Genomic DNA, 20,884 nt, shown 5'->3' with positions numbered 1-20,884 from the left:
TCCTTTAATCGATCCGCTATCCATGCTAATTTATCAACCTAACTCCTTAGCCCCCTAGCACGGGCCTAAATAGCTGGCTTTTAAAGCAGACCAAGGCAGGCTAGCAGCGCGGGTTCAATTCCCATCCCAGCCTCCCCGAACAGGCGGCGGACTATGGCAACAAGGGGCTTTCCACAGTAACTTTATTTGACGTCTACTTGTGACAATAAGCGATTTTCATTTTTAAGCCCTTCTCTTGGGTATTAACCTTTGTCTGGCACCTTATAGAATTCCTTTTGGTAATCCACTCATATTACATCTAATGGTTCCCCTTTATCTACCCTTAAAACAGATTTTTCAAACAGGATTTCCCTTTTCGAAAACCATGTTGACTTGCTCTATACTATGCTTTTCAGGGCATTGTTACAATTTCCTTAATATTAGATTTCAGCAATTTTCTGATGACTGGTCAGGCTAACTGCCTGTAATTACCCGTTTTATCTCTCCCTCCTTTCTTGAATAACAGTGTTACATTTGTTGACTTCCAATCTGCTGGGATCAGCCCAGAATTAGATAATTTTGTAAAGTTATAGCGAGCACATCTACTATCTCTGCAGTATTCTCTTTCTTATCTACATTCCTAGGTGAAGGCCACTGAGTACTAGGGATTTGTCAGACTTTAAATCTTTGAGCTTCTCCAGTACCTTTTCCTTTGCTGATATTAATTACCCTAATTTCCACATTTTTATTAATCCCTAGTTTACCCTCTAATTCTGTTAAGTAATGTGTTATTTACTCTGAAATCATGATAATTTCTCTTGCCCCTGCTCCCAAGGGACCAACGTTTACTTAAGCTATCCACTTTCTTTTTATATACTTGTTAAAAGCTTTTACGTTCCTGGATAGCTTACTTCCATATTCTATCTTTTTCTGCCCTTTATCAACTTTTTAGTGGCCCTTTGCTGGTTTCTAAAACGCTCCCATTCCTCAAATTTATTACTTTTCTTTGCAACATTATAACTCTGCTTTTAATCTACTATCCCCAACCTCATCAAGCCAGCGATGGTTCTGTCTTGCTGAACTATTCAATGGAATGTACTTTCATTGAACATTTTAAATTGTTTCTTTAAATGTTTCCCAATGTTTATTTGGTGCCATGACCTTTAGTTTATTTACCCAGTCAACCGTAGCCAACTCTCCCCTCCTACGAGGTAATTGATTTTTAAGTCCAGAAACTTTATTTGTGAAGTATGCAGTTTTCAAACGTAATGTGCAGTTGTATTATGATCACTATTTCCCTGTGGATCTTTTACTCTGACATTGCTAATTAACCCTACATTATTGCCAATATTTGATGTAAAAATAACTTCATCTCTAGATTGCTCCACAACATATTACTTTAGAAACTGTAACTAAATCATTCAGTTTCATAGAATTTACAATGAAGAAGGCCATTCAGCCCATCGAGTCTGCACCAACCCTTGGAAAGAGCACCCCACTTAAGCACACGCCTCCACCCTAACCCTGTAACCCCACCCAACCTTTTGAGGAGCAATTTAGCATGGCCCATCTAACCTGCACACTTTTGGACTGTGGGAGGAAACCATAGCACCCGGCGAAAACACACTCAGACAAGGGGAGAAATTGCAAACTCCAAACACAGTCACACGAGGCAAGAATTGAACCCAGGAGCCGAGAGGCAGCAGTGCTAAACACTGTGCTACATTCTACAACATCATCTACAAAAACATCTTTCAGACCACCTTTGCAGATTTGCAGTCTATATGAAGATTTAAGTTCCTCACAACATTTGTTACAAGCTCCCAATAATTTTTTGTTTAATGCTCGGTCTAACAATATAACTACTGCAAGGAGGCCTATAATGACTGCCACCAGCATTTTCTGACCCTTGCTATTACTAATTTTCTCCTACACTAATTCTACCTCCTGATTTCCTGAACCAGATCCATCCTCAATGTCCGTATGTTACCTTTCATTATCAGGGTTATCCCTCACTCCTGTCATGAGACTACAGGTCAAGACACCACTGCAAGTCAAAGATAAAATTCACTTGCTAGAATTTTTCTAAAGATCAGCCTGTTGGACAGTCCAATGTATAAGCTAGTAAAAGACTAGAATCTAGTGGTTAGAATTCAAAGAAAATCTGTTCAAAGATTGCATGGTAAAAAAAAGTCAACCATAACTTAACTGCAAAGAATGGGTCAGCCCAGTCTAAAAACAAATAACTGAGATTGTATCGGACAATGAGTTTGTCAAGCTTGACATTTGGACATTAAAACAAATTCTGCACTAAGGGTAAATCATTAAAACCAGTTATAGAAATGGCATTAATTTTAATGTGGTCATCATAAACCCTTACTGCATACATGGTATACATATTGAGTGTGCTTTGTTGAAAGCATTTATTCTTCTCCTCCAAATCAGATTCCTTGTACAAAAATACATATATTGCATTGACATTTAAACTACTGTTTTCATTGCTATTATGGAGAGCACACTTTGCGTTAAACCTTTTTGGAGTTACAATACTTGGGTTTTGGCTGTGTTCCCAATGCTATGAAATGAATTGAATGACATTTGCACCTCTAGTGCATTCACACACCAGTTTTCACAAATACAGAGGTTCTGAATAGGTGCAGTATGGTCAAGTATGCTTCACCTGTCCAGAGTACTAAACTTGTACATTTGGTGGGCTGGATCATTTGCACGTTCATTGGTCACCCATTTCTTACACCTCATCTACAGGTTTATCCACTGAGTGGGAAGTGTAACTAGAAAAAAGGTGGAAATACAACTGCAAGCCCAAAAAGTCTATAATTACAGATCTGCCCAATGGTTCTGAGCCTTCTGTCTGCTGTTGGAGAACAGAAGCAAGAAGGTAAGACCAGAAGATAATTGAGAGACTGCAAAGAAGGTAGCACATACATCAGGACGCAGTGTCTTAATATCAGGCTACATCTGGTGCAAACAGTAGCAGCAGCTTCTCCTGACATCCCTCAAATTGATCATCCTTCTCTTAGCATAGAGAGCAAATTGTAGCAAGAGTCCCAGGAAGACCTCTATGCTGTCTTTTCAATGGTAGCCTTTGTTTTGCACCTATTGGAAGGCACAGTCCCAGGTCTGCCTCTCTGAAGAAGCACCAGAAATTCTGGAGTAAAGGTAACAATGATCGGATATAATAGGGTCCCACCCCCTTTGTGTTCTGTGGCAGTCAGAAACTAAGGTCAGAAACTTTGCTGTTGAGGAGAATTTGAAGAGAATGCACCAACACACAGAAACCAATTATTTTCACTATGCTATAAAACAATAAACTACGAATAATGATTTCATATTTTGATTAAAATGTTACAAATTTTTGGCCTGCTTAAATTAGAGAAACCTCCTCAAACACTGTATATGACTGCCATACAGAACAAACAATATAACATTTGCCATTTATTCCTAGATTTGCTGTATGGATTTTAAGGTCAGGAAGACCGATTTCCTTCCCTAAAGGACATAAGTGCACCACCTGTGTTTTTGTGACAATGGTCACGTTTAGACTTTTAATTCCAGATTTCTATGCAATTCAAATTTCACCATCTACCATGGCGGGATTTGAACACGGGTTCCCAGAGCAGGACTCTGGGTCTCTGGATTACTAGTCCAGTGACCTTACCACAACCTCCCCTAAATTGAAAATTTATAAGCAAAGATTAATAGACTAAGAATCTTTGGCTGTCAGTCCCTAATTGGTTTTGCCAAAGAGATCAAAGTTGGATGTCATTTGAAACGTGTATATTTTAGCTTGAGGGTCACAGTCCCATTTATTTTCTTCAACAAATGAGATGAAACTGAAAATTAATATCCAGTTTAAGTTTTTGGTCCAGTAAATAATAGTTCTGTAGTGACCTAATTTTAAACATGTAAAAAAATGATGGGCAGGAACTGATTCACTGGTCCATACAGCCTGTTCCACACAGTTGTGATGTCTTATCCTTCATGATACATGCACTCCCAGCCATACTTGGAAGCCATCTATTCTGGAGAGGTAAAAAAACACTGTCCAATTAAGGAAAAGGGAATCTGGAAAATTCCAATCTTATGCACTTATGCGTTCAAAACTAGTCCAAGAAAGCACTTGGGTCCTGACTGATGTCATAAGACCTATCTCTTCTACAAGGTCATTTCCAGCCCAGCCAGAAGGAGGCCCAGGTCTTGCTTGAAGGGATTAACAGGGATTTTTTTTGTTACCGTTATATTTTGTCACAGTAGCTTTCCTTCGATGACTAGAATCACAGCGACACTGATTGGAGCAACTAGGTTTCAACATGAGTGAAGAAACTTACTCCAAGATATTACACTGAATGCTAACAAAGGAAGCTCAGCAATTAAAATTAAGAACTGTTAATTTCTAGTTCATCACATTTAATTCTCAGGAGAAAATATAGCCTCAGACAGTTGGATTGTAATAGATCAGAGGTAAAAGTACAATTTTGCAAGTGTCAATTCTCAATTGTCTCAACCATTGCAGTTTCTTATAAACAGTACTAGAAAGCAAATAATCTTACTTTCTACAATAAATACAACATGAACATCCTGTGTTTCACAGTGGACACTCTGCTAATTTTAGGTCCCTAGGTAAGTCAACATCATTGATATATTAGCCTGAATACATTAAAAACCAAAATCATAAAATGTAATAAAAAATGTTTTAAACTTGTACTACACAGTATACACAGGTCACAAGTCCACTGCATTTTAACAGAACAAATACTTTCAAACGTCAAATGGTATTGTTTCTCAAATAAATTACAGTGTGTGCGTACAAAATCCATTACCATCACAGAGAAGCTAAAGATTCAGATCTGCAGCCTTGAATAATTTAGTGTGTAACAATATAATACAATTATATACATGGTTTTTCTTCCCCTTGGCGTCCACACAAAAGGCATTATAAACACTATGAACAGGATTTGTATTTGTAAATTTAAAGCATGATCTATGTTTAAATGAAGTAAACATGGCAAGAAATAAGCCAAAGAAAGGCCATATAAGAATTGGCAGTGACAGAGGCCGTGTGTCAATCTGCTTAAAATTATGAAAAAATAAAGAAAGGAAATTTAGTTTTTACAATGAGCAGAAATTAAGGTCTTTGATGCCTGATGTCACATCATACAATCTCCTTCTGCAACTTTGGTTATGTTTTATAACAGTCACATGTAGTTTGAGGTGAGAAAGCCATGTTCTCCACGTACTCTGCTCAAATGGATCATTGCTCGGTCATAAGCAATTTGAACAGATTTTCGAATGCTTGATTTACGCCCTTCCATCATTTTCAGTTTGTCCACTGTATCATCAATACCAAGAGGAAGTAATTTTGAACGGGGAAGCCACTGCCTGTTGGGAGGTTACAAAGTACACAAACATATCAGACAGGAATTATAGATCAAGTGTCAGTTCAGCACTAAGATGCCCGAATATAGCAAGGCTTGAAATTGCACGATTAGATTTTGAAAAATTAAGAGCAAAATAGTACGCCAGATACGAATCGTATTGCTTGTACAATAGCCATTGGCCGATATGTGCATCAAGACCATCTGCTAATGTGGCTTAGAACTTGATTCCGTTTGCGCAGACAGATATCATACGTAATAGGAGCTAAAACCAAGTGTGCATATGGAAAAACTTGCTTCATACTATAATTATTCAACTTTACATGCAGTTTTTTTTATAACCTTAACTGTGTAGCAAGTACCCTCCTCCCCCCCCCCTCCCTCCTTCAGAGAATCAGAATGTATCTTTTAAATTGTGGACTTTTGTGTATGACTAGCAGGATTGATCATTCACAGATCAATGCGTGTTTGTAAGCCCTTTCCATTATTTCCAGTCCTGCATTAAGATGAAGAGAAAATGGAAGCTTAGCAGAGGCATACACATTTGACAGAAGTCACCATTGTACCAGCTACTTGATTGAGGCTCTTCCCTTTCAATAATTTGGGGAATGCAGCAAAATTCAAACTCCAAACAGGGTTCTTAACAAAAATGCACATGCAGATATTTCAGACATCAAAATCAATTTTACAGACAAAAAGGACTTTTACACTGAATATTCCAGTGCATTTTACAAAATCAATAGAAACAGAATAGAGTTAAAGCAATACAACTACACACAAATACATAGTTCAGGAATCATATTTCTTATTCCACTTACCACGTTCTTTTGTTGTCAAAAAACAACACTAGGTAAAGTTTCTCTCCAGCTTCAGCGTGCATCTGTTCTCCTAATTTAACTACATCCAATGGAGGTACTGGTATTGGGACACCATTGTGGTACAAGCCATCTCGTGGCATGTTAGGATCTATGATCTACAAAGTAAAATATTACAGAGAATAAAGGAAACTATTTTGTATAGGTTATGATCTCAGGACATTGCAAGTGCTTCACAGCCAATGAAGTACCTCTGAGGTGCAGTCACTGTTGTAACAAGTTTACAAACAGTAAGATTCCACAAACACATTAAGCTAACTGGCCAATTAATCATATTTTTCATGGCGTTTGTTGGTCAAGGAATAAACATTGGCCAGGACATCAGGAGAATTGCCCTGCTCTTCTTTAAAACAGTACTATGGGATCTTTGACATCGACCTCAAGGCATAGATAGGGTGTTGGTTAAAAGTCTCATAAAATACAGCAATCACCTCAAACAGCAATAATAATAATCTTTATTGTCACAAGTAGGCTTACATTAACATTGTGATGATGTTACTGTGAAAATCCTAGTCACCACACTCCGGCGCCTGTTTGGGTACATTGAGGGAGAATTCAGGATGTCCAAATTACCTAACAGCACATCTTTCAGGACTTGTGGGAGGAAACTGGAGCACCCGTACAGCACTTACAAAGTACTGTACTGAAACATCAACTAACTTAGCCTCAAGACTTTGCAATAGAATCACAGCAGCTGCCTCAGACTACTAACATGGAGTTAAGTCTGATGTCTTCCAAGTAAAATATTCAATTGTAATGAAAATGTATACAAATTTGAGGCAATAAGCATTACTGTGCCACAGATTGGACCAGTTCTCAGCATTGTTTCATGCAGTTTTGTTTTAATGCAACCAATAATCATCCGAATCAATTAACAAAAATTACAGACTCAACTGTACTGAACAAAATGAAAATAAAATCTTGAACTGTATTATTGTAAGTCAAATTAATTAAAATAAGTGGAATTATTTCCAAATGTTAAATTACAACCTAGAATCTGCCAATTATTTTGGTTACGTTATGGAGTTTTGGTCATTTTACTTAACGGTGGAACACATTTGACTTACTAGTGCTGGGTACGAAGGGTATCCTCTGCATTTGGCCCAAACTAATTCCAGAGGCTCTAAAATAGCATCATTCTCAAAGGGCGTCCAGACCCCTCGCCCTATTAACAAAAACAGAACAACAAAATGTTAAAAAAATGATGTTCGTTATGGTGTAAATTCCGCAATTATTCTAAAAATAAGTACCCAGCCATTTTGCAAAATACAGTTCTCTTCAGAGAAACCTTGAACTGAACCAATGTATTTGACAAACACTCATTTACTTCAATTTCCTTTGTTTTAATTAAAAGGCACTCTTTCTTTGCCTGATGTTAATGCCTCTGGGAACTAATATTTGTTTAAATTTTTTATTGCTGGAAAGATAGGCCAATGGTCTGATGTTCAAAACAAGTCAAATGTTCTGCCTTTTTTCCTTGTCTTTTTAAAAAAAGGAAATAAATTATCCAATCAGCTACAACTGAAATTTTCCAATTCCAAATAGTAGGCGGTACCATTTGTTTAATGAAAAACTGAATTTGGCAAAACTTACATAAGAACATAAGAACTAGGAGCAGGAGTAGGCCATCTGGCCCCTCGAGCCTGCTCCGCCATTCAATTAGATCATGGCTGATCTTTTGTGGACTCAGCTCCACTTTCCGGCACGAACACCATAACCCTTAATCCCTTTATTCTTCAAAAAACTATCTATCTTTACCTTAAAAACATGTAATGAAGGAGCCTCAACTGCTTCACTGGGCAAGGAATTCCATAGATTCACAACCCTTTGGGTGAAGAAGTTCCTCCTAAACTCAGTCCTAAATCTACTTCCCCTTATTTTGAGGCTATGTCCCCTAGTTCTGCTGTCATCCGCCAGTGGAAACAACCTGCCCGCATCTATCCTATCTATTCCCTTCATAATTTTAAATGTTTCTATAAGATCCCCCCTCATCCTTCTAAATTCCAACGAGTACAGTCCCAGTCTACTCAACCTCTCCTCATAATCCAACCCCTTCAGCTCTGGGATTAACCTAGTGAATCTCCTCTGCACACCCTCCAGCGCCAGTACGTCCTTTCTCAAGTAAGGAGACCAAAACTGAACACAATACTCCAGGTGTGGCCGCACTAACACCTTATACAATTGCAACATAACCTCCCTAGTCTTAAACTCCATCCCTCTAGCAATGAAGGACAAAATTCCATTTGCCTTCTTGTGTAAAAACTTCTTCTGTTTTTACACAATGCACTGTTGTGTTTCAGTGAACTTGCATCACTGCATGAATTCTGTGAAAGATTATGAAGAATATAAAATATTGCCCTGCTTATATTCACCAAGTTGTTTTACAAACGTATCCTGCCAAGGCATAATAACAGGCTAACCAAACATTGGTAGAATTATAGGGATAATTTCCCTTAGTCTTTTCGCTGGCTTTACACTGCTTCATTAGTAATATTTATTTTAGAGTCAACTATTTCTTGTAATTTGACTTTTTGCAACCAATTAATGCTTCGGAAGCTCTTATGCTGTATAAGTACCTGTTGCACTGTAATCGCCGCAAGATACATCCCCATTGCCATTGTCAAGATAGTGCGCTCGAACAAGAGCTGGCTTCCCTCGACTCCGTTTGGGTGGAGACAGGCCACTAAAAGAGAACATATAATATTACTTAGTGATGGTATTTATAAAGCAAATTAATGCAATCCTGCTTCAAACACTTACTTTTGAAGACAATCACAAATAGGAGGTAGTATGCAATAGTAATTGATCGGCATGGGAGAAAAATTGTCATAGTCAACAAAAAATATTTATATATTTAACATAACAAAATGCCCTAAGATGCTTCACAGGGCTGTTACAAAATGTGACACCAAGTCACATAAGGAGATATGAAATCAGATGTCAAAAAGCTTGGTCAAAGAGGTAGTTTTTAAGGAGCATCAGAAATGAAGAGAGAAGTAGAGGTGCATGGAGGGAATTCCAAAGTTTAGGGCCTAGGCAGCTGAAGGCATAGGACCAATGGTGAAATGATTACAATTATGGAAAATGAGGAGGTCAAAATTAGATGATTGTGGGGATAGGGGAGGTTATAGAGATAGGGAGGGGTGAAGCCATGAGTGATTTGAAAGCAAAATGAGAATTTTAAAATCTCGAGGGGAAATGCAGGGACGGAGGGACAAAAGAGGCCAGAAAAGGAACAGGGCTACAAAGTGCCACAACCAAGGGCTCGAAACAAGGAACTGCTGCAAGCACCCACCCAGCACGGTCTGTGGGCGAAGGGGGCCCCCAGAGTGCAGGGGACTACCCGCGTGGCGGACACACAGTGGACGACCATGGCGGGTGCCCCCCGGACAAGGGGAAACCCCGGAGGGCAGGGGCGCGTCCACCAGATAAGTATGGTTAATCCCACAGGAACGAGGGGGCAGAAGCCCCCCACCAGGATAATCACCTGGAACGCAAGGGGACTTAACGGCCCAGTGAAGAGATCTAGAGTCCTCACCCACCTCAGAAATATGAGGGCCGACATAGTCTTCCTCCAAGAGACGCACCTGAGGGAGCAGGACCAACTGCGGGTAAGAAAGGGTTGGGTGGGACAAACCTACCATTCTTGTTATGGGACAAGGGCCAGGGGGGGTGGCGATCCTGATCGGCAAGAGGACAATGTTTAGGGCGACAAAGGCGGTTACAGACCCAGGGGGGCGGTATGTCATGGTCAGCGGGGCCCTGGATGGGGCACCGGTAGTTCTAGTCAACGTGTACGCACCCAACTGGGACGACACGAGTTTCATCAAAAAGACCATGGCAGAAATCCCGGACATAGCGACGCATCGACTAATCATGGGGGGGGGGGTCTTCAACTGTGTACAGGATCCAAAGACGGACAAATCAAACCCCAAAACGGGGAAAACCTCAAGCATGGCAAGGGAACTCAGTCACTTTCTGGAGCAGATGGGAGCAGTGGACCCCTGGAGGTTCGCCCACCCGGGGGAGAAAGAATTCTCCTTCTTCTCCCCAGTACACAACGTGTACATCAGAATTGACTTCTTTGTGGTGGGGAAAACGGTGCTTCCAGGGATAGACAAAGTGGAATACTCCGCAATTGTGATATCAGACCACGCTCCACACTACATGGACGTGCGGCTAGAGACGGGAAGGGCCCAGCGTCCCACATGGAGGTTGAACGGTGCCTTACTAGCTGACAAGGCCTTCAGCGAAAGGATAGCGCGGGCCATAGCAGAGTACACGGAGAACAACCAAAACGGGGAGGTCTCACCCTCCAAGTTCTGGGAAGCACTTAAGGCCGTACTAAGAGGGGAAATCATTGCCTTCAAAGCGCAAAGAGATAGGGAGGAAAGGGTGGCTAGGCAGAAGCTGGTCGACTCCATACTGGAGGTAGACCGTAAATACTCCGAGGCCCCGACCATAGAGCTCCTGGCGGAGAGGAAAGAACTACAAAAGGAACTTTGACCTGCTCTCCACCAGGAAAGCAGTGCACCAACTCCGCCAGGCGCACGGGACCCTGTATGAACACGGAGACAAAGCCAGCCGCCTGTTGGCACACCAACTGAGAAAGCAGGCAGCCACCAGAGAAATTGCGCAAATCAGGCGTACCGGAGGCACGTTGGAAACAGAACCAGAGAGGATTAACAAAACCTTCAAGGCCTTCTACCAAGAGCTGTACACCTCAGAGCCCCCAACGGGGAAGGGTGGGATGAACCGGTTCCTTGATGGACTGGACATACCAGTCGTGGGAGAGGGCAGAAAACGGGACCTGGAAGCACCACTAGCACTGGGAGAGATCATGGACAGCATTAGCTCCATGCAGACGGGGAAGGCGCCGGGACCAGACAGATTCCCGGCGGACTTCTACAAATAATTCGCAACAGCGCTGGTCCCCGCACCTGCGGGAGATGTTCACAGACTCGCTAGCTAGGGGCACACTGCCACCCACGTTAAGCACAGGCCTCAATCTCGCTGATACCGAAGACAGACAAAGACCCAACGGAATGTGGGTCATACAGACCCATCTCTCTGCTGAACGCAGACGCCAAAATACTGGCCAAAAGGCTAGAAGACTGTGTACCCGAAGTGGTCGCAGAGGGCCAGACGGGCTTCGTCAAAGGTAGACAGCTTACCTCGAACATCAGGCGCCTGCTGATAATGACCCACTCCGGGGAGAGAACACAAGAGGTGATCGTCTCCCTGGACGCAGAAAAGGCCTTCGACAGAGTCGAATGGAAATACCTCAGAGGTACTGGAGCGGTTCAGGCTTGGAACAGGGTTCACCGCTTGGGTAAAGCTCCTACACAACGCTACCATGGCGAGCGTACGGACCAACAATACCAACTCCCAATACTTCCAGCTGCACGGGGCACCAGACAAGGATGCCCGCTGCTGTTCGCACTAGCAATCGAACCGCTAGCAAACGCGCTCAGGGCAGCAAAAAATTGGAGAGGGATCCGAAGGGAAGGCAGAGAGCACAGAGTCTCACTCTATGCAGATGACCTGCTCCTCTACATCTCGGACCCACAGAGCAGCATGGACGGAATCATTGCGCTCCTGAAAGAGTTTGGAGCCTTCTCGGGCTACAAACTCAACATGAGCAAAAGCAAGATCTTCCCAGTACACCCGCAAGGGGCGGGGGGGGGGGGGGGGGGGGGGGGGGGGGGGGCACTAAAGGGGCTGCCGTTCAAACAAGCCCGACACAAATTCCGCTACCTGGGGATCCAAATAGCCCATGACTGGAAAGGGATCCACAAATGGAACCTCACCAGTCTGTCGGAGGAAGTAACAAAGGACCTGCAAAGATGGAACACACTCCCACTCTCCCTCGCGGGGAGAGTCCAGATGATCAAAATGAACGTACTGCCCAGGTTCCTCTTCCTGTTTAGATCTATTCCGATCTACATCCCCAAGGCCTTTTTCAAAGCGCTGGACAAACTAATCATGGCGTTCGTATGGGGGAGATAAAAATGCTAGGATCCCAAAGAAGGTCCTACAAAAAACAAAATCCAGGGGGGGCTAGCCCTCCCAAACCTACAATTCTACCACTGGGCTGCAACAGCCGAGCGAGTAAGGGGATGGATCCAGGAGCCAGAGGCCGAGTGGGTGCGTGCAGAGGAGGCCTCCTGCCTGGGGACCTCCCTCCAGGCCCTCGCCACGGCAGCACTCCCATCCCACCCAAAAAACACTCCAGCAGCCTAGTGGTGACAGCCACCCTCCAATCCTGGAACCAACTGCGGCAGCAATTTGGCCTGACCAAAATGTCGGACAAGGCTCCCATCTGCAACAACCATAGGTTCACACCAGCACTGACTGACGCCACCTTCAAAAGGTGGAGGCAGGACGGAGGGACACTGACAGTCAGGGACCTATACACGGACGGCAGGATCGCAACACTGGACGAACTGACAGAGAAATTTTGGCTAGCCAGGGGGAACGAGCTACGGTATCTGCAGCTCAAAAACTTCATACGAAAGGAGACAAGGACGTACCCACAACCGCCACGACAGACACTACTGGAAGACCTACTGGACGCAAGTATCCTAGATAAAGGGAACTGTAGCGACAGGTATGACCGACTGGTAGAAAGGGCCGACACCGTACTGGACGCAACAAGAAAGAAATGGGAGGATGACCTGGGGATTGAGTTAGGGTGGGGACTCTGAAGCGAAGCACTGCATAGGGTCAACTCCACCTCCACGTGCGCAAGGCTCAGCCTGGCGCAACTAAAAGTGGCACATAGAGCCCACTTAACAAGAAACCGTATGAGTAGGTTCTTCCCGGAGGTGGAGGACAGATGTGAACGGTGCCAAAGAGGCCCGGCCAACCACGCCCACATGTTCTGGTCCTGCCCCAGACTTGTGGAGTACTGGACAGCCTTCTTCGAGGCTATGTCCAAAGTGGTGAGGGAGGGTGGAGCCATGCCCGATAGTGGCGGTCTTCGGGGTTTCAGACCAGCCAGATCTATTCCTGGGGAGGAGGGCGGACGCCCTTGCCTTTGCCTCCCTGATCGCCCGCCGTAGAATCCTGTTTGGCTGGCGGTCAGCAGCACCATCCAGAGCTGCAGACTGGCTGTCCGACCTCTCGGAATCTCTCCAAATGGAGAAAATCAAATTCGCCATCCGAGGGTCAGACGACGGCTTCCACAGAACGTGGGAGCCATTCATCCGATTGTTCCGGGACCTGTTTGTGACCAACGAACAAGAGGAAGAATAGTCGGGTGGCCAAGAATCAGGGGAAAATGGACGGGAATCGGTGGAAGGTAGCCGGGGGGGGGGCTACGGGTTCGTTATGGGGGTTTGTTCTCATGGTTTTATGCTTATTTCTTTTTTTTGTTAATTTATTGTTTTTGTATTGGAGGGGAGGGGTTACTGTTTTTCTCTGTTGTGATAAAATTTGTTGTTGAAAACTTGAATAAAAATTATTCCCAAAAGAAAAGGAAGGACAAAGCCGCAAGAGACAGTCTGATGGCAAGCTAAGGCCCAAAACCAAATTGTAAATAAATGCCTATAAACATGTGCCTCGGCCATATTGGGGAATGTAAAATATGTATGCCGGTTAAAGGGGGTGGCCACAGTTGTTATTATGAAGATGCTTCCCTGTAAATATACATGTTAATTTTTGCGTGTTTTTTTTCTAATAATTTGTTGGATATAAGATATGAAAACTCAATAAAAAACATTTCCAAAAAAAAAAAGTATGTTTTATCAATACATGGGAACCCACTAAGCCTCTTCAAGTAGTTTTTGCAGACGTTATCACAAAAAATAATTAAGTTAAGAAATGGAACTTCTATCAAATGCATTTAAATCTGGGTTAGCTTTCCCTTTATTTTTAATATATTGAATGTTATACTCAAATTGTAGATCCTTTCTATCATATATCCAGACACTGCAAGCTTTGTTTTAAAAAGTTAAAAGCTAATGAGATATTTTCAGTACATAGATTTCACCGTAAAACTAGAGCAAAATGTGTACTGTAGCTTACTGAACTACCTATATACAAGACATTACAACATACTGGAATAGCAAAACATGATGCAATGTCTGTCCCTTAACAAACGAGTTTCTGGTCTCACCACAGTCATGATGGGGAGGCACCAATAAGATGTCAGGTACTTCTCTACTGGGAATGGAGGTCGAAAAGGTAAAACAAAAACTAAAGCAGGACTAAATCTTTAAGCCACTCTTACTTATCCATCAGCTTATGAACAGGTGGATTGAAATCAATAAGCAGATCACCTACACTTGTCAGAAGACAGTACATATCCTTTGCTAAACAAGTCATATATTTTAAACATAGGGTTGTGAATGGCCACAATTTCTATGGCAATGTTTTGAGAAAAAAAACATTAACACATTCTAATTTAATCTGCTGGGGAATTTTGGAATCAAAGATGTTAGTGTTGGAGAATTAAAGATTTTTCTTACTTGCTGAAATTAAGGGAATGATTCTCCCAAAACATGACTAAGTGTCATTTTGGGTGGGAAAACTGGTGAGAATCCCACTGGCTGTCCCAGTGCTATTCCCATCACAATCCACCCACGCTCATGCTTTGTCATTTTTTTAAGAGTTTGGGGAGATTCTCACTTGATTTCTTCCGCACTTAGATTTTTTTCTGGAGTGGGAACCTAAAGACCCTGGCAAGACCAGCTCCTCAGAGATCAGCCCTAATCTCAAAGTTAGGTTGAAGGTCCCCCACACCTTGCTTTGATGGACACCGTGACCACCCCGCAGACATGGGCAACACCAATCCTTGACTCTGGAGCCCCCCCAGTAATAAATGTCCATGTTACCCCCACCCCCATCAAGAGAGGGATACTCTGCCATGAGGCTACTGAGGGCACTCTCTCCCCCTCCATGCACCCCCTTCAGGCCCCCCCTTTCATGACCACATCCCCACCCCACTCACACCCTGCCCCTTGGCTGTGCCCCTTTGCACCCTGGAATGCCAATCTTGCACTGCCAAGGGTCACTGCCCTGTCCCTGACCATCCAGGGCCTCCAATGCCTCAAGAGACACACAGCATGGCCATCACGTTGATACGGATTCTTGTCAGCTTCACACTACACCAAAGGGGCGGTGGATCCTGGAAGCTGGCAGACTTTGGACTCAAACCGGCTGAGCATATTTAAATGAGTTTGAAGACTCATTTAAATCTGCATGTCCGGTTCATGCCCAGCAAGGGCGTGAATCAGATTGTGTCGGGTGCCACGGGCATCGGACTCCATTCACATCCCGCAACGAGACTTTTGAATCATGTCCCAAGTGTTGGCATCAAATATTCCAGCTACGATGTAGCATTGTTTCTGTTCAACTCCATCTCAAACCAACCACGTCCCAGAGAGACAACAAGATCAGGTGCAGCAGAGGATTCAGGTCTTTATAGAACATCTTAACATTTACCTCATCCGCAAATGCTGAAATTTAACATTTTCATTTCCTGCACCAGCCGTTCTGTATAGCATTACAAGTCATCTTATTTCCGGCAGTTTTGATTGTAAATTTTGTACAGTCATTAAGAGAAACAAATGCACACAACTCTGGGCAGAATTTCAATAGCACCACAGGAGTGAAAAAACAGCTTTCTAAATCCACTATTCTACTCAACTCCCAAACAAATATACACATTTAATTAACCTTTATTATCACATGGCTTCATCCATGCATGAAAATCAGAACGTTAGCTTTTTCTTAGGTTTTAAAAATTACCTGTTATTGTCGAATGCCCCATTGCTCCCAAGACTAGAACTGCACTCCGAATCGGAGTAGCTCTCTGCATTTAACAACTGGGGATGTTTTCCAAATCCATTTGAAAGCCCTGTGCAAAAAATATACAAGGTTTCAGCAAAGCATAGCCCTCAAATATAAAACATGTGAAAGAAAATCCAAGAGACTGACTCGCCCTGCTAAATAACAGCTGTTGACTGACCACAGAGCAGCACGCAAAGTAACAGCAAAGAAATCCATGGGCAAGACTTATAAGCTATCTAAAGAAGGAAGTTCACAGCTGTTGACAAACAGCACTTCTAATAAAGGTAACACAGAAGGATTACCTAGTTCTGTAGGCGTGCAAGGAGATTTCTCACTTTCACTGTCTGAGCTACAGCTCAGACTTTGAGGTCGTTTCCTTGACTGGCGTCGACTATGCAGTTTTGAGAGTGTCCCTGGTGAAGTATTCAGTGCCAGTTGCTCTGTTTGATGCTGGCCGTCTCCATTCTCCACAGGCTGACCAGAACCCTTCTGTAACTTCATGCCATTTTTTGCCTTTCTAAAGAGAACAGATGTACGCCTGCCCACTTCATTGACTGACTGAGCTGTTGTGTCTGAGGTAGAGAGCGCGAGACCATTAACACCACTGTCACTGAGGAGACGCTGGAGAGTATGAGTGCCAAGGGCTTCCTTTTGTAGTGTTTTTCTGTTGAGGACATCGCTGTCAGATTTAATTCGTTTGTGCAGTCTGCTGTGTGCTCTGCTCTCACTCACAGGTTTGAGGGTAGGAGGGTCTGTGTGGGTTTCAGAGTCTGAGGGTGAAGGTGCAGGTCCAGTAGGTTCTAATGTAGGTGGAAGTGACGATTTTGAATCATCTATGGGGAAGAGGGGAACAGAAAAAACAAATTAAACCATTTTTCCCCCAAATTTATATTCACTCCAGTTTATTCAAGTCCAAGTACAGTATTTGGGTTACTTCATTAAACTAACTTTGTTTTCTCAGCAGTATTAAATGACTCTGATTATTTAAAATAATGAATTAGTGCAATCTTGGAAAAACATGCATCTAAAGTATTAATTTAAAAGTTGTTCTTATAGAAATGTTTTCTTCCATATTAAATTTTCTATCATCTTTGCAGAGACGGTCATTATGGTATGCAACTGAGCATGTAAACTTCAAAGAACAGTAGAGGATCTTCCACCAATGTACATACAAGTCAAAGAATATACCAGTAGATTTAAAACTTGCGGCCTAGGCATATAACTGGAATGGCAGATGGATTACAGAAACCAAAATACAAACTTGTGGATTAACACGCAGCTAATCCACAGTTTCAAATCTACTCCATACACACTCTTTTACCCATTTATTATCTTCATGTGTCTCTCTTCAACCCCGCCCCATCCCAAAGCTTTTCCATTCTCAGTCCTATCCCCATTTATCTATGCTTTTTCCAACCATCCCTCGCTCCCCTCACTGCTTCTACCTCTTCTGTTTTTATCTATGCATTGAGCCCCTGAACCCTTTCCCCGACATAACTCGACATTCACTACCCCTTTACTCTGTTCCAGAGTGACTGGCAAGAGAAGAGGCTGGAGGCCTGCTCATTTTCACCTTGTTTTCATCTTTCCCCTCCTGTCCAATCACCTCAAGAGCGATGTGTGCTTCCAAGACTCATTTTTTAAGTTAAATTATAGAATTTGCAGTGCAGAAGGGGGCCATTCGGCCCATTGACCTTTGGAAAGAGCACCCTACCTGAGCCCACACCTCCACCCCATCCCCGTAACCCAGTAACGCCAGCTAACCTTTTCTGGACACCAAGGGCAATTTAGCATGGCCAATCCACCTAACCTACACATCTTTGGACTGTGGGAGGAAATCGGAGCACCCGGGGAAACCCACTCAGACACTATGGAGAACGTGCTGACTCCACTCAGACAGTGACCCAAACCAGGAATAGAACCTGGGGCCCTGGAGCTGTGAAGCAACAGTGCTAATCACCGTGACCCCCTTATTAGGAAATTAGGAAAAAGAAAGCCACTGTCTATGTGGCCCTCACTCCATTCCTCTCAACCTGTGTCTCTGAAAAGAGGATCAGTATGTTGACATTTCCCGTCAAGAATACATTTTATTGGGGCTTTAAAATGCAATGCTACTTTTGAAAAATAGGCTATTTAAAGAACAACAAAAAGCCGCAAACATGGTGCATGTGCTCTTCAACAGCACTTCACTGGACGGGATTTTCCTCCCCTTCTGCGTCGTGTTTTGCAATGGCGGAGGGCGGCTGGATCTTCCGGTCCTGCAGTTATCAACAAGGTTTCCTGTTGAACACACCCCTCGCCATCGTGAAACCTGTACCAGGGGTCTGCTGCCGGTGGGATTGTAAGATCCAGACAGCATGAATGGTCAGAAAGTCCCACCCCATTTGCTGTAGAGTGCTTTGAGACATTTGATAGTCGTGAGAAGTGATTTATAAATATAAGTCAGTCTTTCTTTACAAATATGATTATTTATTCACATCATGTTGTAAATTTACTTTTGCATTTTTACTATTTCAGTTCCACTGTCCAAAACTATTTTTGTTTTAGGCAGCCTCCAATTGTTAATTGACCAGTCAGTCAAAAAACCCAGGATTAACATCTACAACCCTGGTCAGTAAATCAATCCACCATTCATTTCAAGAATGTAGAGCAATTACCACTTCGTAAAAGGGCACATCTACATTCTATTACGAGGGCATCATAGCTACATCCTCTGTCTGAACGTGGACAGCACACATAGAACATTCACTGATACAAAACATCTGCATGCTGTACTACAAATGCAAACTAATCTTAATATGCCATATGCTTCTAAGCTGAAACCTGAAACAGTCGAGCATATTCCAATTTGCTAACTCTCACGATCAAACATGTGATCTGAGGTTCTATTAACAAGTGCACTTTTTAATCTGATCAGTTTTACGAGTAAAAAAAATACATTCCGTAGTACATGACAGTACATGACCGTAATACATGCCCCAAGCCTAGGAAACATCATATCTCTTATATAGCGCGTGCAATTCTACTGGAGATTCTACTGTGTTTTTTATATTCGCTATACAAGTACTGGATCTGTGCACTTATTTTGTCTACAACACTTAAAACTGATTTGCAAATGTGGAATTTTAGCCAAACAAGGATGTAGTAGAGGGAAAGAAAAAAAACAACCAGTCACGACCAATCACTTACATTTACAAGTTAGGCCAAAACAAACATATTGCTCCAAATATTTTTGAACTACTTTGTGCAGGTGCTCATCTTAGTTTGCGCACTAAGCTAAGCAGTAGCGCTTGAAATGAAGTTTGTACGAGAAAAGATAAACTTAGAATCAGAAAAAGATGATGGTTTCCATTGGCAGCCATTCTACATGAAAAGTGTTTACACTGAATTTCTACAGCTTCCCAGACAAATCATTGTCAGCTGAAATATGCAAGTTGCCAGGCTACAATTCCTAGCCTGGACTTGTGCTTTCAGCTTTTGGAAATGCTTACAATTGACACAACATTGATATGCATTGCGCCTGCCAGGGCTCACTGGTTATACCCTCTCTCTCTCCACAATCTGGTACATCAATAGAACATTTACTGAGAAAGAAATTCACAAGAAAACTATTTTTACAACAGCGAAACCAAAAATGTAATTTTTTGGGTCAAATATCAAAGATAAAAGTATAAACTGCACTTTTTCTGAAGTAATTTCAATTTTAAAAAACTGGACATTAGTTAGTTCCTTACATTGTATGACACATAAAACTTAAAATAATTACAAAAATTGATTTAATTTTACACAATATATCCTGAACACTGAAGCAACTGCCTTCTTTCAATTTGTGTTTGCCTGATAAATAATGGTTGTTCATTTCAATAGCAACAACCTCTGCGAGGACTGTTTATTAATTATGTTTGGAAGAAGGGTCTAAATAAAGTTCTGAATTTAAAGTATTTATCCAATTTTTTTTTGCTCGAAGCACACGGCATACTGGTACAAATATATACTGGCACAAAAACACTTAAGTTTATATATTTCCTGTCCTTTGCCATTACAAAGTCTTGGGCCCTGTAAACTCGGATCAAAGAACTATTTATTTTCCATGAATCAACCAAAAACATTTATCTGACCAACAGTTTTACAATTCACAACAGTCCCAGGACAACCCCCAACACACCAACCCACCCCAACCCCCTCAACAGTAACCAACTCCCGAAAATGCATGATTAACAAACCCCACAAATTGTATGACGCATCACAGGACGGCACGGTGGTGCAGTGGTCAGCACTGCTGCCTCACGGTGCTGAGGGCCCAGGTTCGATCCTGGCCCCGGGTCACTGTCCATGTGGAGTTTGCACATTTTCCCCAAGTTTGCGTGGGTCTCACCACCACAACCCAAAAAGATATGCAGGGTAGGTGAATTGGCCACACTAAATTGCCCCTTAAAATCAGAAAAAAAAATAGGGTACGATTTTTTTTTTTTTTTAATTGAACCATCACCTTAGAGCAAATTTCACCTTTTCCAGGGTCAAAAACTCCAGAAGGTCCCCCCACCACTCCGAGGCACAGGGTGGAGAAGCTGACCTCGACCCCAACAAGGCCCGTCTATGACCAATCCGCGAGGAGAGGGCTAGAACATTTGCCCCTGCAACTCCAGCCAGTTTGGCTTCAAGGGACCGGACTTCACATCCACATGCAAGACCCCAAAGATGGTGCTGAACATTCTCCTAAGCACCTTCCAGCTTCAGGCAGGACCAATACATATGCACATGCTTCGCAGGGTCACTGCCAAATCGCTCACAGATGCCCTTCACCTCTTCAAATAGCAGGCTAGGCCTAGACTTTGTAAG

General features: G+C 42.7%; 1 protein-coding gene across 4 annotated transcripts in view; it reads right to left on the bottom strand.

The window, feature by feature from the left end:
- Positions 1-2,318: 2,318 nt before the first annotated feature.
- Positions 2,319-20,884, bottom strand: part of brpf3b (bromodomain and PHD finger containing, 3b) — an 89,036-nt gene continuing 70,470 nt past the window's right edge. For all 4 annotated transcript variants that reach the window (XM_038819442.1, XM_038819440.1, XM_038819443.1 and 1 more), the window contains 6 exons: positions 16,348-16,878; positions 16,004-16,112; positions 8,827-8,933; positions 7,318-7,415; positions 6,194-6,348; positions 2,319-5,379 (listed from right to left, as the gene is read on the bottom strand). In XM_038819442.1, coding sequence (XP_038675370.1) covers positions 5,196-5,379; positions 6,194-6,348; positions 7,318-7,415; positions 8,827-8,933; positions 16,004-16,112; positions 16,348-16,878 — 1,184 coding nt within the window. In that variant the 3' untranslated portion in view covers positions 2,319-5,195. The remainder of the gene's footprint in view (positions 5,380-6,193; positions 6,349-7,317; positions 7,416-8,826; positions 8,934-16,003; positions 16,113-16,347; positions 16,879-20,884) is intronic.

The sequence above is a fragment of the Scyliorhinus canicula genome, chromosome 15 (genome assembly GCF_902713615.1).
Source record: "Scyliorhinus canicula chromosome 15, sScyCan1.1, whole genome shotgun sequence".
In the NCBI taxonomy this organism is placed as follows: Eukaryota; Metazoa; Chordata; class Chondrichthyes; order Carcharhiniformes; family Scyliorhinidae; genus Scyliorhinus; species Scyliorhinus canicula.
This window is presented reverse-complemented; position numbering and strand designations above follow the sequence as displayed.